General features: G+C 42.8%; 1 protein-coding gene across 1 annotated transcript; it reads left to right on the top strand.

Moving 5' to 3' along the window:
- Nucleotides 1–1,148: 1,148 nt before the first annotated feature.
- Nucleotides 1,149–17,627, top strand: LOC115626724. The gene is made up of 8 exons (XM_030522170.1): nucleotides 1,149–1,415; nucleotides 3,323–3,457; nucleotides 10,385–10,997; nucleotides 12,226–12,695; nucleotides 12,783–15,396; nucleotides 15,647–15,827; nucleotides 15,894–16,013; nucleotides 16,094–17,627. The coding sequence occupies exons 1-8, from the start codon at nucleotides 1,215–1,217 to the stop codon at nucleotides 16,278–16,280; spliced, it is 4,521 nt and encodes a 1,506-aa protein (XP_030378030.1). The 5' UTR covers nucleotides 1,149–1,214; the 3' UTR covers nucleotides 16,281–17,627.
- The last annotated feature ends 855 nt before the right edge of the window (nucleotides 17,628–18,482 follow it).

Below are 18,482 nucleotides of genomic sequence, written 5' to 3' on the forward strand. Positions count from 1 at the left end.
TATGCCCTATAAGCCAGAAATTAAATTAATCGCATTTAATCAAGTCACTTAATAGTTAATTATTAATTATTGGTCCAGAGTACGCTTTATTGTGATTTACTTGACAGATCGGAAAAAAGTTGCAAGTTTAGTCTCATAATTGGTTTTAATTCGTATTCTTTTGATATAAATCTATTTTAGCTTGCCATTTTATATTGCTAGTAATAATATTTATAATTTCTTTCAACAATTTTATACCTTGAATTATTGAACATTTTACGAAATTGTCGCGCTAAGAAGCAACAATAAATACTTGCAATTGTCATTTCTATTGAATCCGTCCTTGTTAGTTTTATTTTAAAGCTTTTCTAGTTTTTAAAATAATTTTTTTTTTAAATGAAAATGGCAACTAATTATTCAACTTAAATGAATTGTTTTCTCAAGTGTTCTTTTGTAAAAGTATTTTTTCTTTTCTTTTGAATTATTGCTTAATAATAATATATTTAGCGGCAAATAGTTTCTCAAATTTTGTATATATTCTTATAATTTTTGTATTTTTTGTATAATTGCAATTATTATTTGTATTATTATTTGTTATTCTTATCACAACTATAATTGCCATTTGGTCAATCGAATAAATCAATCAACGTAGCTCGAACTGCAATTACTTTCACTCAAATAGCATTGTCGTTTAACTGAGTTACAATTCACATTCAATAAATGATTTGCCAAGGCTCTCAGCTCCCCCATCATGCCCACGATTGTAGCGCAGAATACGAGCTCAGGTGCTTACGAATCTGTACTAACCCACTGCCTTTCAGTGGCCTTTCAATTGAAAATCATTGCCGTCGGCAAAGTTTACATAGTTGCTGTTTTCCATAGTATCTATCCTCCCTCTGTCCGCCCATCCGTCCGCCCATCCGTCCGACCATCCGTCCGACCGTCCGTTCACCCAGTAAGTGCTTGCGCTGTAAGCTCGGAGCGGTGGCACCTTGCCACAGTGCAGTGCGTCGCGTTCGCGTGTCAACACCTGTGCATCCGAGTCTTGTCTTGTCTGGTCGAATCGAGTCGACTCGAGTCGGGTCGGGTCGGGTCGAATCGAGTCTGTGGTGATTCCTTAACTCCTTAAGTCGACGGCGACATTTTGTAATTTTCCTAAGTGTTGTCGTCTTGATGGTTGCGTCGCTGTTCTTTTTCAACAGCAGCAGCGATAGCAAGCAAAAATTATTAGCAACATGTTCTGTCGTCGCTGCTGGATTGATTTTAGGGCGGGCGAGACTTACGTGGTGTGTGCCGGTCCCTGTGCCCGCCGCTACCACGGCAGCTGCGTCGACATCCCAGGGGATGTGGCTCGCGAGCTGCGGCGGTCGGAGCAGCACTACGAATGGTATTGCCGCAATTGTCGTGAACTTTATCGCCTGCGATTGTACTTTGAGGCATCCAAGCCGGCGCTTACTTTCAAGTTACACTTAACGGATGCGGATGCGAGGAAGAATGCAGATACGCGTGCTGCTGCAACTAAGAGTGGCGCTGGGCTATTCAATGTATGTATGTGTATATAGTGGTTGGGTGGTTGGTTGCTGGTTTGGGTACGCCTTTGTTTGGCTAGTCGCGGCTTTGATTGCATTTTGTGGCATTGTGTTGCGGTTTTGGCCAACTGCACCGCCTATTTGCCCGACCCTTGACTCAATTATAAAGGAGAACGAACGCTGAAAATATATTTTAACCAGCAGCGGGCATTTGTGGCATTCGATGAACTTTTGTGCACTCCAGTAACCTATTTAAATAGTTAAGCTCAGTGCCTATGTTTACGGGCCATTTACTATATAGCCATAATCCACATATTCAATTGATATTCAATTTGTAGACCTCGTGCAGCCTTTTGATTCTACAACCGACTCGGACTTTTCAGCACTTATATACACTTATACACAAGGCCATAATTTAAGGGTATGATGTGGTTAGAAAAGCTATATGGCTACCAAAATGTTCTCACAAATCACTGCTTGAGTTGTGCTCCGAAACCCTATTAAAAACTTGCATTTGAAGGGCAATAACACCTTTGCAACTAGAAACTTAGTTGACATTCGGCGTTTCATTTCAAATATTGTCTTAGTTATGGCTGATGTCATTATTGTGATAACGTGATTAATATTTATGCTTAATTAATTTCATATGTTTTTATTGTTGTTGTGTATGATAGTTTTTTGCGACACTTTATGTAATAAATTTATTTACTTTCTATTGGCTATCATTTGGTAATTGTTTCATTTATTTAATACGTCTCAGAGTCAGCTTAAAGGAATAGTTAAATTCTGCAATCAAGTTTCTATTTAATATTTACTCTTCGAGCCTTTTTATTTGTTATACTTTTGCTTGTTTCTATGAATAATATTCGCAAAATATTTTATAAACTTAGTTATTTATAGCAAAGTGAAAGATGCATTTATTGCAAAAGGCGAATTAAATTGAATTGTCTATTAACTGCAAAAGTAAATAATTTTATTCAAAAATAGTCCACTCTGCCTTCATTTTAAATTGTGGAATGCCAATGAAAATTCTAAAGGTATTTGAATATTCTGGAGCCATTTCTGAAGTTTGGTATATTATTGAGGGCGAGGAATCTGGTAATGAGCTGGCTCAGTCCCCTCCCTCAGAAACCAGATGGGGATATTTAGTTCAAAGTGCCCACTTAACGTTAATTGCAAAATGCAGAACTCAGCATATGGCTGGGCTTCAATGCGATGCGATACTCGTATTTTCACATTCAACGCCATTGTGGAAGTACTGGTTCGTACTGCTACTGCCGTTGCTGTTGCAGTTAACAAAAGACGTTGCCAAACAAGGCAGCGTCGTCTCAAAGCGACGCCATTTTTAATTGTAACTGTAATTTAGCCATTGTTGCACACATTTGATGACGCAAACACAACGAATCTTGAATGTTGAACGGTGAACGATAGACGGTGGACGTGAGGAGAAGAAAAGTTAGGGGCGAATGGCGAGGGGGGCGCCTATGTGTATGCTACGGTTTTTTGCGTTTCTTGCCTCGCAGCTCTACCAAAAATATGCCCAGCCACCCGACTAACCGACTACCCGACTACCCAACCATCTAACCACCTGCCACTTGGCACACGTGTCGCGCTTTGCTTTTAAGCTGCGTCAACTTGAAAAATGTTATTTTTAGCCTGAATTGTTGTTCAGGTGTTGCGTGTGTGCCCCGAAGCTCGTTCTCTCACTTTTTGTATACTTGTATATAGTATTTCTATATATCTCACCCATTCACACTATACTTATCTCTCTCTCTCTCTCTTTTTCTCCCTCTCTCTTTCTTTGTGCTTTTCAGATTGCCATCTGTGATGATTACAGCCTGCCCGTAGATTTCGTTAAAAAACGACCGTCCAGTTTCGATCCTTGCCTAGCCGAGGCAATACCAACAAATCCAGAGCATTGGATAGCGCCAAGTCCACAGGCGGAATTTGTGAGTACACAATAACAATGCATTTGCATTAAAGCTTTAAGTAGAGTATGGTCAGCGAGCATTGATTGAAGATGGAGAGCGAGTGTGGGTAATGATTGGAGGTGGGGTTGGGGTTGAAGGGGCTGAAGGCAAAAAGCAATTAACTGCCATGCCGGCCGCCAGCAAAAGCAGCATCCTCGGCTAATTGATAAACTGCACGAGCATTGCGGGATGAGCAGCAGATTCATCAGCATCAGCATCATCATCAGCAGCAGTAGCAGCAAAGAAAGACCACTGGAAAGAGCTGGGCTGGGGCTCGTCATCGGCAGCGTTGCTCTAATGAAAAGCTTTTGCTTATTTAATGGGCACATAACGAGACCCGGGGCCAGATCTCTGTTTGCCGCTGCAGGCCACACAAAGCCGGCACTTGAACAATGCCTGGGCTATTGGCTAAATATTGCAAATACAAAAAAAAAGAAAGCAAATCGCCGCAGCATAAAAAACAACAACAGCAACCCAATGGCAAAGTCATAAAAAGGCAAAAAAAAGAATGAAGAGAAACAAGAAGATATATGAGAAAACCTCAGCCTGCAGCTATGAGCCACAAATCAAACGGCCCGAGTTGCCAAGCAAATCTTTTGCTCCATTTGACTGCGCGCTATCTGCCGAGTCAAACACACACACACCAAGCACACACACACACACCCGACACACACATCTAAGGGCTGCCGATTGCACAAAATTGGCAGCCATGTTTTTATGACCTCCCCATCACCTACCCTACCATGCGAAATATTTCCTGTATTGTATTGTTTTCTGCACCCCTGTGTAGATTGCCACTAAAAATAAAAAACAAACATGAAATGAAAAGAAACCGAAAGCTGGCGCGCCTACGCTTATGCAACAAAACATGCCAAATGCCACAACGAGCATAAAAAATGTTGTGTGCTACAATACTTGAATTTTTATTGTAATTCTGTGTGTTGTGTCGGCCACTATACGAGTACACAGGCTATACGGCATGCGAGAGCCATAAACGAGTGTTATGTAGTGCTGTGAACTCATTTCTATATAGCCCATGAAGTGATACCAATACATACTAAACATATTGTACATTCGTATAAATATACATATCACTACTGCCCTCCCAAGCGCTTCGAAACTTTTCAATAAGCTGCTTAATAGCGCATTTAATTAACTAAAAGTATTTTAAGGGCTCTCATGAAGAATCGTCAGCTTTATCGCATTACGTTTTTACAGTTTTTGTTGCGATAAAATGAGGGCGATACGAGATTTTGAATATACCGAAAATATTCGTGGAGCTAGCAAATTAAAATGCTATTGTGGGCGCGTAAGAGAGAGACATCATTGGTGAATATATTGAAAAATATTTCACAATAATGCGTAAAGAGATTATATTTATTTATTTGTATTTATAAATTATTTGCCATCAAACAAAGTATCACTTTTTAAAGCTAAGCTTAAATAAGTAGCACAAGCAAAACCGAAAATAAAATGTTCATTCTTCCAATTGAAATAGACGAGTAAATGGCTTATGCTTTTTACTTTCGAGTGACTCAACAATAAAATAATTCTAACATAATTGAAAATAAAAGCAAGATTTAAAAAATTCAAGGAAAGGAAAAAGGCAAAATAATATCTACCCAAAAGCATTTGGCGCACTTGTAAATATACTATTTACAGATTAGTATTTCCCAGTCTTACAATATTGCAAACCATTAAGGTATATGAATACTTTAAGCGTAAGTATATCAAAGTACTATGTGTTCGATCAATTGTATAGTTTCCAAAAAACCAATATATTGGAAGTGATTTAATCACAGTTTAGTGAAATAAACATGAAGGTTTGAGAAGATATATTTTAAAGAAAATAGCTTCTACTTATAGAGAACGATATTGTTACGAACTAAACGTATTTCAATATTAGGCTGCCATATATTAAATCAATTTTACCCAAAGCGTAAAACTATTAATTAACACCATAGGTGTTTAATTGAATAGAGAAGAAGGCTTAGTAATCTTCTTTTCAATTTATTATTTAAGTTCAATACTAAGGACATTCCTAATGTTAAGGAACGAGAGAGCAAAATCAACATTAAAATAAACTTCTAACGTCTTGCGATTATGAAAGTATACTTGCCAAGTTTGGTTAATGTGGGCTTAGCCGTTTCTGAAATCCAGGCGTTCACCCAGACGGACAGACATAACTAAATCGATTCATTTCGAAATACTGATTAAGAATATATACTTGTACATACTTGTAGTACTCTTATACTACATGCGATCGGAGATGCTTCTATTTGCCTGTTATATAAAAAAAACCAAGTCTTTAAAATTCAACACCTGCTGATACTTCTATAAAAATAATTGTTCCTTTTTAATAAGTAGTCATTCGACTTTAATACCCTAACTTTAATTCGTCGTTGATGAAATATCATCACAACTCAACAGCCAGCAGCAGAACTTAAAGCGCGGCAGCAGCCAACAGCATTCCCGTTGCTCGGCGCTCATCATCTCTCCCACTACTCATATTCTCTTATACACCGCACAAATGGCCCAAAGCGACAGCGTTTAGCGCCTGTCCTGTGTTTATGTGTGCTCCACACACACACACACACATGAGGAACAGCAACAACCAGCACTACCTATCTCGCTCTGGCCCTTGCATGAGTTGCGCTTTTTTTTGCGCCCAGTTATTAATGTAATTTTATCTTATGACTTTTGTTTTGCGTAAACAGTTAGGCAGACGACGCGCTGAGCGGGTGGGAGAAGAGCAGAGGAGAGAGATAGAGAGGGAGCGAGGCGGAGAGAAAGTCGGTAGACCAGGAAGCCAGTGAGGCATGTGTGCGTATGTGTACGTGTAATATAAATACTCAATGTGTTGTTGTTGTTGTTGTTTTTGCTGTTGTTGCTGTTCATGTTCTGTTTTTGGCGGCAACTCACGTTTTATAATGGGGGCGAGCGCGACATTTTTCGATATGCAGCTCAACGTTGGCGTCGCAGTCGCAGTCACAGTCGCCTCGTCGTCTGGATTTGAAGTGCGCAGCACGAATAGAGTGGAGTGGGGGGAGTGTGGGGAGAGTGTGGGGGGAGTTTGGGGGCATGTGGGGCTTCGGTGAGTCAGCGTGCCTTTTACTGTTGCTATTATCCTCTATGGAGTAATATCAACGATAACTCAGTGATGGCAACACACAAAACTCGCCTGGCAGTCAGGGCACGTTTTTTATGCACTTCCTCCACCCACACCGACCACTGTGTGCATATGTGTGTGCTTGTGTGTATGTATGTATGTATGTATGAGTGTGTGTTAGGATGTTGCATGTTTGTCGCTTTGTTTATTTCAATAACTTCGGTATATGCTTTTGCCCAACAACAAAAGAACTTAAAGCAATAGCAGCTTTAGCGAGCTTAGATGTTGCTCATACGCCACTTTGTCTGGAATGCCAAACGGCGCATAACAACGACTATAAACTACATACACACAAACATACATACATACATACATGCATAGCGGAAGGCGCATCAACACGCGGAAAAATAAAAATTATAATAGAGGAATTTGAAAAAAATTTATTATCCGAGGGAAGTTTTGAATCATCTTACTTATAGTGTACGCAAGCAGACTAACCGCCTAAAGACTTAATACTCGTAATGTCTTAAATTCATTTTAAATTAATGCTTGCAGGAATCTTGTATAATAGTTTTGTAAATCTATATTATTACCAATTCTAGTGGTTCGCATTTAAATATTTGATGAAAGGAGAGGAAAGGCAGGGAACATTATCTACAAATTCACTCTCAGATACTTGAAAACCTTGAGCTTAAAAAGGAAGTTTTAATTGACTACCCGTGTTGTTTCAGGGAACTGTTTTTTTCTGGACAAGATGAGTTATAGGTGTGCTAGCCAGACTAGATATCTAGTCTAGAAGTCTTTGTATTTTTTTCAAGTGTAATGCAAGATAGACAGACAATCATTCATGTGACTCCGCACTCATTCCTATATATTTCTATCTGCTTGAAAACAACTTCAGACCGCTCGTCATCATCTGCCAACGTTTTCATTAACGTGTGCATAAAAATCACGTTGTCAGAGCAACAACTACAATAGCAATAATAGCAATAACAGTAATAACAACACACACACATATACACGCACACTATTTCCGAATACAGCTAGCCGTCTAACAATTTTGATTGTAGTTTGTCTGGCATGTCCTAATGCCGCATTCCAAGCAGTAACCGCCTGGTTGACTGGCTTCGTGTTCCAAGGGCCTCCTCCATCCAGACACCTTCCCACCCACCCTTCTTTCGAGCCTGTTGCCGTTTTGATTGAAGACACATTTGTGAGCGCCAATCGTGCATGCGACCAAAGCTACAATATTTACAGTATATATAGAAATATACATACATACAAACATACATACTCATGCACGAGTATATTGATAATCAAAAGCAAATATTTAAAGAGCAATATATTTGCGCACCCTCAAGGGCCGCCACAGCCATAGCCATAGCCACAGCCGTTGGCACACGTTCAGATACATTCGCAGTATCCAGACCTCAGTACTCAGTATCTTTCCCATTCCCCAGCAGCACGCACCATTGCAATCATCATCCTTGCCGTATACTCATCAATATGGCCATTGTATTGTCTAAGCTATGGGTTTGATTTGCCTACACTTCTCCTCTGTGGGGTTAAATAGGCATGAAGTGAGTTTTATGGCTAACAGCAATATTGCCAGCCCTAATGACGCTCCACGGCGGCAGTTTCCGAGCTCCGAGCTCCGAGCAGTACTGTGGAGTAAGCGAACGCTTTCATCGCTCGATTGCGAAAAGTCTTGAAAAGTGATCTGCAGATCCCTATGGAAAGTTAGATAGATGAAGAGAATACACAAAGTTCGATAGAAAACTAAAAAACGGTCTTTTTTTACACAATTCATATATATTTCTTTAGGATTGGTTCCTTATCAATCACATATTTTCTTCGGTTCTTTCTGGAAACAATCTATCGTGTAAAAACAGAATTAGGTGGATGTACTTACATGATAGACAAAATGACAGACTGATAAATAAAAAGACAGATATAGAGATATATTATTTATTTATTTACATTATTAATGCATATAATTAATCCTAAATGTATTCAGGCTGTGTGAAGATAAATATATGCAAAGCTTAGAAGAAAAATATATCAACACAAATATAATTCGATAGCTGATATGTAAATAGATAAAAAGATAGATAGATAAAACTATAATTTCAATGATAGGTAAATAGATAGGTAGATAGATATATAAATAGATGGGTGAAAAATATTATATAAATGAATATTCATACATGATAGAAAAATATAGATATACAGATATAGAGATGAATAAACAGATCGACACAAATATGTAGTAAGTCGAGAGATAATGTGTAAATACTAGATAGAAGGAAATACAGATGTGAGTTTAGTTTGAATGACAGGTAGATAAATAGATAAAGCTGAAAATGATCTGTGGAATGATTGTAATTATTCCAAAAACTTCTTCTTTCGACACATTTAAATTCCTTTAACCAGTATCTTAATATTGATTTGTAATACAATTTCAATTGAGAATTGGAAGCGGAAGCTATTGGTAAGCGTTTCTGCTTTGATTAAGAAATTTCAGTGTTAATATCAGTTAAGCAGGACGACGAGCTTTAGTCTCCCTGCCTGCCTTATCTTTCCAAAACATTTTTATAGCAAACTTGACAAAGATCTGTCAGCGTCGACCTGTTCTTTCAATTCCTCTAAGATTTCGAAAACCCTTTTAGCCAAGCCATCATCAATAAGTAACTTAACAATAAAATATCAAGCATTAGCGATGTTTTAATTTAATTCCAGTTAGTAACACGGAGTCCTCGAAGCAGAGGATACATCCCTGTATTATCCAATGTGTTACCATTTCAAAAACATATTTTCTTTATCAGCTCAAAGTGGGGATGTAGCCCACGGTGCGTTGCCAATGGCGACCACAAGAGGCTGAGCAGTTGGGCACCTTATTGCATGGGTTTCAAGTTCAAATTCATTAAAAATGTTTAGCAGCACTTGCAGTTGAAAGCAGCCCCCTCCTCAGCCCATAAAATTTACTGCATCGTGCACTGGCACCCTCATTTCCTCTCCCTTCCTACCTGCATTGGTCTGTGTGCGCACAGTTTACGCTTAATTTATGAGTTTCAATTAAAAATGCTTTCAATGCTCGCCTCATTTTTCGCATTTTGTGGCTAACAATGGTAACTGAATAATGCCTCCTCCTGGCCCCCTCGGCCCACAGCAGCTGACCAGCCCAACCAGTCCACCTGACCCCAAATGGTCTGTTCTGTCAGCTCTCCATTGCTTGTTGTTGTTCCGTTGTGATGCAAACATCAATTTCCGTCTGCCATGATAACAAAGGCAATAGCAATAGCAACAGCAACAACAACAGCAACGGCCACAACAACTACTGGTAAACATTGTTCATGTGCCGGAAATTTATGTTTTATAATAAATAATAATGTGAATATTTGGGTTCGTTTATTCCTTGCTTGCAAATGATGGCAGTTTGTGGGGCGGATGGTGAGGAAAATGCTTGTCAACAACTTATAATGTGTGCACATTAATGCCTTGTTAATATAATTTGCTGTTGTTGCTATTATTGTTGTTGTATGTACCAGAGTGTATTGCCTGATGTTGCAGTTACAAAAGCAGTGCCGCCTGAAAGTGCCGAGCAAGCACAATTGGCGGTGGAAAGTGGGGGAGAGTGGGGGCAAGTGTGGAAACCCCACAAATGCTAACCAGTAAATGGCCACGCAATTTCAATTAAATGCCAACCGAAAAGGGAAATTGAATCGCAAATCAAATTAGCAGCAATACATTCAATGTATGTAAATGTTTTTGTTTTGTTTTTTTTTTGTTTTTTTCAGCTACCATTTGCCGAAGCCCAACAACAGTCGCAGCAGCAACAGCAACAGCAGCAACAGCAGCAGCAACAGCAACAACCACCACAAGCGCCACCACCACCCGCGCCTTTAGCAACGCTGCCAAGTCAAGTGCATGCGGCAGTGGCTATTTTAAGCAGCCACAACAACAACACATTGCCGGCCGCTACACAGCAACACCAGCAGCAGCAACAACTGCAACAGCAACACCTACATCCAACAAAGTCCAGCCAACGTGCCACGCTCCAACATCCACCGCTGCCGAATAGCAACATCAAGCAGGCCTCCGTCAAGCTAATTGAGGGCTATTCGGATCCCAAGGATACGCGTCAGCACAAAAAAGTCTACCACAAGAAGGCCAAGCGCCGTGTCGCTCCGCACCACAAGCGACAGCAGCAACAACAGCAACAATCGCTGCCACTGCCACGTGCCACCCAACAGAAGCAGCAGCAGCAGCAGCATCAGGCCCAACAACAGCAACAACAACAACCCCAACCAGCCAGACAGATCGCATATAATAACAATAACGCCAACGCCAACGGCAGCGCCACCGTTGGCCATCCCAGCAAGAAGGACAAACGCAGTCATTACAATTCAGGTGAGTGTGCGTAAATGTGCAACATGTTGCCCAGCCAGTTAGCCGTGGCACGAACACGGTCGCCAGTCAGCCATCCACCCATCCAGCTATCCAGCCAGCAACCGTTAGCGGCAATTAGAAACACTTGGCAGTAGCCATAACTACTATAAAGTCCTCAGCACACTGGTTCAATGCTCCTCGAAAAATTTAACTTCCAAATCTCTTTAGATTGCTTTCTCAAACAGAAGAAAAGCCGATTTAAGAGCATCGATATCATTCCATACATTTGATTCCATACTTTGTTAGCCTTTTCTTAATAACTGCGTCACACAAAATAACTATACTATTGGAACTTCAATAGATTCCAACAAATTTGAAAAGAAAGCTGCGAAACTTCAATAGATTATCGCTACTATCGATAAATAAGTTCGATATTATTATCATATTGTTGCATTTTCGATTTTCGTTTTTCTGAACACAATTTCAAAGAGAACTGTGCTGATCTTTATAATTGAAAATGGCGAGGCAGTCATTTTTTAGAGTTCCAGAAACAGCAAGTTAGTTACGTAAATCCTATATGTATACTTGTATAAGTAAATTTCTTACGATTTATTATATATCTTAAAAAACCTTTAAAAATTGTTAATTATGGACGTTTTAGACGGATGTTTTATACATACAAGTATTTAAAACTTTATAATCATTTCTAAACTTTCTAAGTATTTTTATAAAATTATAAAATCCTTTCGAAACATCTATTAAAATCAATAAGCTTCCAGATTGATTACACATTTTTTATGATCTCCATGCAATTTTAGAATTGTATTCAATTTCGAAAGGCTTAAAAAACCCATACTAAATTCTATCTGAGATGGAATATAACTTCCCCCCATCCATCATGAGCAAGAAGAGATGGCAGCCTTAAAAACCGTTTCCTAAAATAAAATTAAGTAGAATTTTTCTTTTTAAATTACGTATCAGTATGCGGTCGACAACTTTTACTGCGGCTGTGAAACTGGCGAAGCATTAAATTGGTAGCTTGGAAGCGAAGGGTAAGGGGAGGGTGGGGAGATGCTTGAGGTTGGAGGCTGGGTGGTTGGCAGCCAGTCAAGCACCTAATAGAGTGCACCAGTTGCCGCAAACTGTACTGTACTGCAAGCTGTGCCTCGGGCTGTCTAATTCGATTTACGCTCGCGTTTTGCCGCAACTCAATTAAAAGCTGAAACTCAACAATTGTTGTCCTTTGCAGATTCCTCGGCTCCCAAGTCTAGTGAGGACGAGGCCGACGCAGACGAAGACGTTGAGCGTTTGTTAGTGCCCCCAGCACCGCCAGCACCGACATCGCAGCAGCACCAGCAGCAGCGCGGCGGCATCAAAGCGGCCGAACTCAATTCGCCGGATAGCATATCGGATGATTTGGTGCGTCCGTTGCCGCCGCAGCTGCAGCGTAGTCCGCGCAAATTGACGGTCGCCCAAGCGGAGCACAGCAAGCGCCAGCCGTCGCCCTACTACTACTCGGACCTGCTCAAGAGCAAGGACACCGGCAAGGACACCGGCAAGGATAGCAAAGATGCTGCAGCACTTAGTACTGCGGCAGTAGAGCGCGAGGCGAAACAAAAGTGTCGCCAATCCACAGCCAGCGAGCCACCGCAGCTGACGCAACCGGCTCTCAGCGCGCACGGAGCCTACCGCAAGAGCAGTAGCTTGGATGCACCGCAGGTGCACGACGACCACGACGAAGATAAGCTCGAGGACGAGGACGACGACGACGAAGACGACGACGAGGAGGAGGACGACGGCCAGGAGCTAGACGAGGTGCCAGAGCAGCTGCAGCGTGAGAGGGACGAGTGCGATTTGGGTCAGGACACACCTAAGCGCTATAGTTTCACCGAGGACGGTGTGCACATCATACGTTGCGACACCCCTAGCACCACAACCTCGGAGGAATCCGACTGTAGCGAGTGTCTGAAGCGCCGGGAGTGGCATGCCCGTGCCTTGGCACTAGTGAGGAAGACCTGCAACGTCCAGCCGCTCGAACGGGTCGGCAGCAGTGCCAGTGGGGCGCTCGAATTGCAGTTGCAGCATTGCGACGCCGGTGAGGGGGAGTTGCTGAAGTGTTGTCCGATACCCCCACCTCCAGCACCTGACGCTGACCAGCTCGTCAACGCCGCTGTTGACGCCAACGCCGACGCGGCGCCGATGCCGCCACATCGCCTTTTGGGTCCAGCAGCTGTGTGCGCCTGCGTTGCCGCACCCGCCGGATCGTTGGGCGATGAGCTCGAGGAATACTTTCGACCACGCAGCATCTTCTATGTGCATCCCCATGGCGTTCACGAGTGCGCCGAGTGTGCGCCCAACAGCGAGCAACAGCCGACGGCGGCGTCTTTAAGTGCCCCAAAATCTCATTCTGTGAACACAATCGATCTCTACGGCAACGACGAGCGGGAGGAGCAGGACGACGACGCTGACGCCGACGTCGACGCTGACGACGACGAAGAGGACGACGAGGGAGACGAACAAGACGCAGAAGCGTACGACATCATGTCCAGCCGTAGGCGGCAAATCTACGAAACCGCCTTCGACTGCAACATAGCGAAGTCAGATGATGACCTGGATGAGGTGGACCGCATTACCAATCACTCGGTGCTGCTCCAGCTGAGTAATGGCAATGGCCACTCTCATGCCCATGTCCACGAGGCCAGCAAAGCCCATAAGTCCGCGCACCACAAGAGCCGTCTCGAGTGCAAGCGTTTAAAGAACTCCAAGAATCAGGCGCTCCAAGAACAGGCGACGACAACCACAACAGCATCAGCCGCGACACCGACTACGGCGGGAAACGGTGGTTCGCTAATTGTCGTGGAAGCGGAACTATCCAAGTTACAGTTGGACCCGCAAAATAATGCAACAGGAACAGGTAGTGGTGCTGGAATAGCAACAAACGCACCGATAACGATGACAACAACATCGTCGGCAACAGCAGAGACCGCCACCAGTTCGCAGCAACTACCGGTGCGGGGTTATACGCCATCACCGCCCTCCACAGCGCCGCTGCCGATGAAATTTCCAGGCAAACATGAGCGTAGCATTGAGCGCCACTACATGAACAGCATCAAGAGTGCGCCCAACCTGCCCGCTGCCAATCCAGCCCATCCACGTCTGCGCGATCTGCGACTGCCACTACAGACGTCCTTGCGCCAGCAACAGCAGCAGTCGCAATGCGCCTCCAGCAACGACACCAGTCTCACCGACAGCGCCTACGTTAATCCGCCCTCGACAAACTCGGGAAACTCGGGGGCCACGACCACAACCACAACAGCGGCGGTGGCGCGCAGCAACCGTCCACGATCGTTTGTCCTCGAGTCCGGCCGTGTTCTGGAGCTTCGACGAAGCGCTGGCTCCGGCCAGACTTCGCAGCAGCAACAACAGCAGCGCCACCAGCACCACCACCACCATGTCCACGGTCCAGGCCATCAGGGGCATGCCCGACGACGGCACGCCCATGGTGCTCACAACTACTCCTCAACAGAGAGTATTGCCACATCGAGTAGTGGTGGCAGCATGGAGTCGCTGCGATCGAGCACCAGCGAGGGCAACCGTAGCACCTCTAGTAGCGAATCGCGTCACTCGAGCTCCCTCAGCTCGCACAGCTCTGAGTCGGCGGGCAGCTCCAGCATGGCCTTTCCACTGCGCGCCCCCGTCGTTCTACACTCCAAATTGCATATCCTGAGTCCCATATCGGACAAGTCCTCCCAAGAGCCAGCCTCAGAGCCGTCAGAGCAACAGAAAGCCGCCCAGCAAGTAGCAGGTTTGGCCACCGGTGAGGAAACCAGCGACGTAATGGTCTCGCAAACGGCAGCGTCCCAGCTACTTAGCGTCTCGAACGCTAATGCAGGCACCCAGCTGGAGGGCCTCAAGAAGCAACAGCGCAGCCAAAGACCGCCACCCAACAAGGCGCTCCTGCATCTCGCCGACGAGCTGCTTGGTTCCGACAGCGGCATCTCGCTGCATTCCCGTGAGGATGGCAAGCCCCCTGGTCTCGGCCTGCAGCGACTAACGCTGCCTAAGCTGCACTTTGCGCCGGCGGATAAACATCACAACGATAGCACCGGCGCCAGCGTTAGTGCCACCGGCAGTGGCAGCGGCGCCAACTTGCCGCAGGACCTACGCGATCTACCTTTCGACATGCCCAAGCTGCGACGCCGCAAGACGCTGCAGCAGGAGGCGGCCTGCACCTCGGGCAGTGCCACCTCCGTCGACCTGGGGGATCTACCCTTCGACATGCCGAAGCTACGGCGACGCTTGCGTGCCAATCAGGCCGAAATCAACAACTTGCTGATGCACAGCACCGAGTCCAGCGGTATTTCCCAGGCCTCCTCCAGCCACTCGATGCGAGATGAGCAAAAGTTGGCCAGCAAATTGGGTAAGTGGGTTCCAGCCAACGTTTCTTTGTCGGCTTTATCCGTAGGCCCAAGGCAACATTATTAGGTTCCATACTTTTCGAATCCTGTACCCGAATCCGCAAAGACACGAGGAAGCTTTTAGTATTTCAACAGAGCATTTAAGTTGTTGCCATTCATATGGAGCTCTTAATACTTGTAATTCTAACAATGTCCTCCAGTAACAAGGGATTAGTGTTAAACTAAGTTTTTTTTTTATTTTCCCCTATAAAGATACGGCGCTTTTCCGTCAGAATCTAACGCTTAATCTCAACGAACCGCGTCAGGTCAATAAGTTTGGCAGCTTGGATCTGCGCGGCCTAAACACTAACAAGGAGCTCAACATGAATCTCTGCCAGGGCTATGTGACGGCGGTTGATCTTATCGATGTTGCCATACCGCTAGAGCGCCAGGGGTGAGTTCCACAAACATCCTTTTCCTCTAACAGTATTGCTAATTACTTGATCTCTTCACATTTCAGGTGGTACCATGGTGCCATCACACGGATCGAGGCGGAAACAACGTTACGTCCGTTGGCCGAGGGCTCGTTTCTAGTGCGCAATTGCGAGTCTACCAAGCAGGACTACTCGTTGTCCCTCAAGTGGGTGCAATTACAAATTATCCATCTGTCCCATCCATTCTAACTAATCTCTCTCGCTTTGTCTTCCTTTTGATTTGCAGAGGAGCCAAAGGATTCATGCACATGCGCATTCAACGCAACGAAACCGGTCAATACATTTTGGGTCAATTCAGTCGTCCGTTCGAGACGGTGCCGGACATGATTAGGCACTTCTGCCTCAATCGGCTGCCGGTGCGCGGTGCCGAGCACATGTGCCTCATCGAGCCGGTCATTGCGCAGCTGCTCTAGGCGGGAGAAGAATGAGAGAATGTGGAGAAGGTGGAGAAGCGGACGCCGCCCAGAGTGCAGCATAGCTTAGTTTTGGGTAGTGGTAGTGTGATGGGAGGATCACTGTGCACTTAGTGATAGGCATAGGATAGGATAGAATACACAGCGAGCACTTTGGCGCCAGTCTAGCTCCAGGCCTAGGACTAGGCCTAGGCGGTGTTCACACACCGCACACACCGCCAAAAGTTCAGTGTAAACGAAGCCACCACATGCATAACAGAAACACATATTGATAGCAGATAGACAACAATATTAACATATGAACATATATGCACTAGTTATATGCTGTAATCTTAAATACGATTGTTTTTCCAGTTTTTTTCCAATTTTTTTTTTCACTTCATACGGACACTCACACACAAACTCACACGAACTACAAGTAGTATAGCGTTCAAAGTACGTAGCACTTCAGACAATACCAGCAACATGAAATAAAAAAGGCACTCACAAAAAGCAAGTTTTTTTGTAGAAAACATATATAAATAGTGAAACATACGTACATATATACTGGGTAGTGCTTGTATATACGGTGTAATATCTCAAGAGAGAAAGAGAGACAGCAACAGTAACAAAACCATAGCACGAGGAGTTGTTTTCTTGTTTCGTTTCCATTTTGTTTTTTGAACATGTTTACACTGAGGCACGCCACATAGACACAGACACAGCAGAGAACTCACGTGCGTTCGCACCTTTGGTTAGCATTTTATGGTAGAACATACATATATACATATTTATATGTGCCTGTGTGCATGTATAGTGTTAAATTTACCGATATTTCATGCATATATTTACCTTTTACCTATACACACCTATCAAGTCTTTGAAACAAACTGCTACGCCCAAAGACCTGTCTACACACCCATCGAGTGTGACAGCTTTGGGGTGCGTTCACACTAACACTGTCGAAAGGTTTTAGCAAGCAACTTTAAGAAATTTGTTGATTAATTTTATGTTCAAAACTAACATATACTACATATACATGTTTATATCTATGTATGAATAACTTTAGTAATGGCCGAAGAAGTGCCAGTTTCGGATCCGGTTTTTTTTCTTAGTTTTAGGCCAGGCATGCAAGTAAAACGCTCAAAGCGCTTTTTGGTTACATAGTGTCGTCGTCCGGACAGGGGACGATGCATGATGGAGGATATAGCAACACATATGAAAAAAATGTCGGTTTTAAGTGTTAGTTTCTAATTACATAATGCTATGATGTGTAGAGAGCAAATGGCAAACTATATTATGAAAGCTAAAAATTATATATACTTACTATTTATATTTCTATATATACATACATATATACGAGATATTTAAAGAGCAGTCAATGGTTTTTTGGTTCCAACAAAAAAGAAATGAAATGAGAATGAAAAATGACAAAAAGAAAAGTGTAAGGCTTAATTAAATCTGTAACTGCGCCTATTTGTCAGTTATGTGAGTTTTCTGTTCCAAAGTCAATATGCCAGCTAGCGTATGTGCAATATGTATAACTCTATTTATAAAGGTATATATATATATTTCTATACTCTATATTTTCTATGATTTGTCAAAATTACAGTTTTATATGTTTTGTTTTTTTGAGTGTGCCAAAGCATTAAGTATGTATTTTTATTACACTATATACTTCCATTTAGTAAAACAATATTTGTACACTTTTAATTAGTTTCGTTCCATTGTTTGTTGTCTAAATTGTTAAGCAATTCTCAACGCAGTGCAATATACTTTGAAGCTGATTTAAGGCTTGCATTCAGTTAACTATTATTTATAGTTTATTGTGTATACATACGTACATACATATATACATACATACATACATACATTCAGCATAAGGAACCATCAGTACATACATACAAACATACAACATATAGTATATACATACATACATATGTCAAATTTGTAGTAAGGCCAAATTTTTGGGCTGTTTACACCGAGCAATCAGTGTCTACCAATAGTTTACATTTGTCAGTGTGAACAACAAACAAGCACAGTATATTAACGAAAAAAGAAAATGTCTTAAATTTTAAATAAAACAGCGGCCAAGTCGTACAAGAATTTTTTTGTTTTTGTATATAGTGAGAACATACTCGTACCTATGTTTTATTGTCGCAATACATTTTTTTTCTCTTGCCATAAATTTTAAGCTATAGTACAGTAACAATAATATATAGT

This window comes from Scaptodrosophila lebanonensis, unplaced genomic scaffold, assembly GCF_003285725.1.
Source record: "Scaptodrosophila lebanonensis strain 11010-0011.00,11010-0021.00 unplaced genomic scaffold, SlebRS2 tig00000089-arrow-pilon, whole genome shotgun sequence".
Taxonomy (NCBI): domain Eukaryota; kingdom Metazoa; phylum Arthropoda; class Insecta; order Diptera; family Drosophilidae; genus Scaptodrosophila; species Scaptodrosophila lebanonensis.

What these genes read in the sequence shown, in the direction of transcription:
- LOC115626724 (XM_030522170.1), top strand. Translation starts at nt 1,215, where the DNA reads ATGTTCTGTCGTCGCTGCTGGATTGATTTTAGGGCGGGCGAGACTTAC. An exon ending in ATACCGCTAGAGCGCCAGGG is followed by an intron (nt 15,828 to 15,893) that starts GTGAGTTCCACA and finishes TTCACATTTCAG; the next exon opens with GTGGTACCATGGTGCCATCA. An exon ending in GACTACTCGTTGTCCCTCAA is followed by an intron (nt 16,014 to 16,093) that starts GTGGGTGCAATT and finishes TTTGATTTGCAG; the next exon opens with AGGAGCCAAAGGATTCATGC.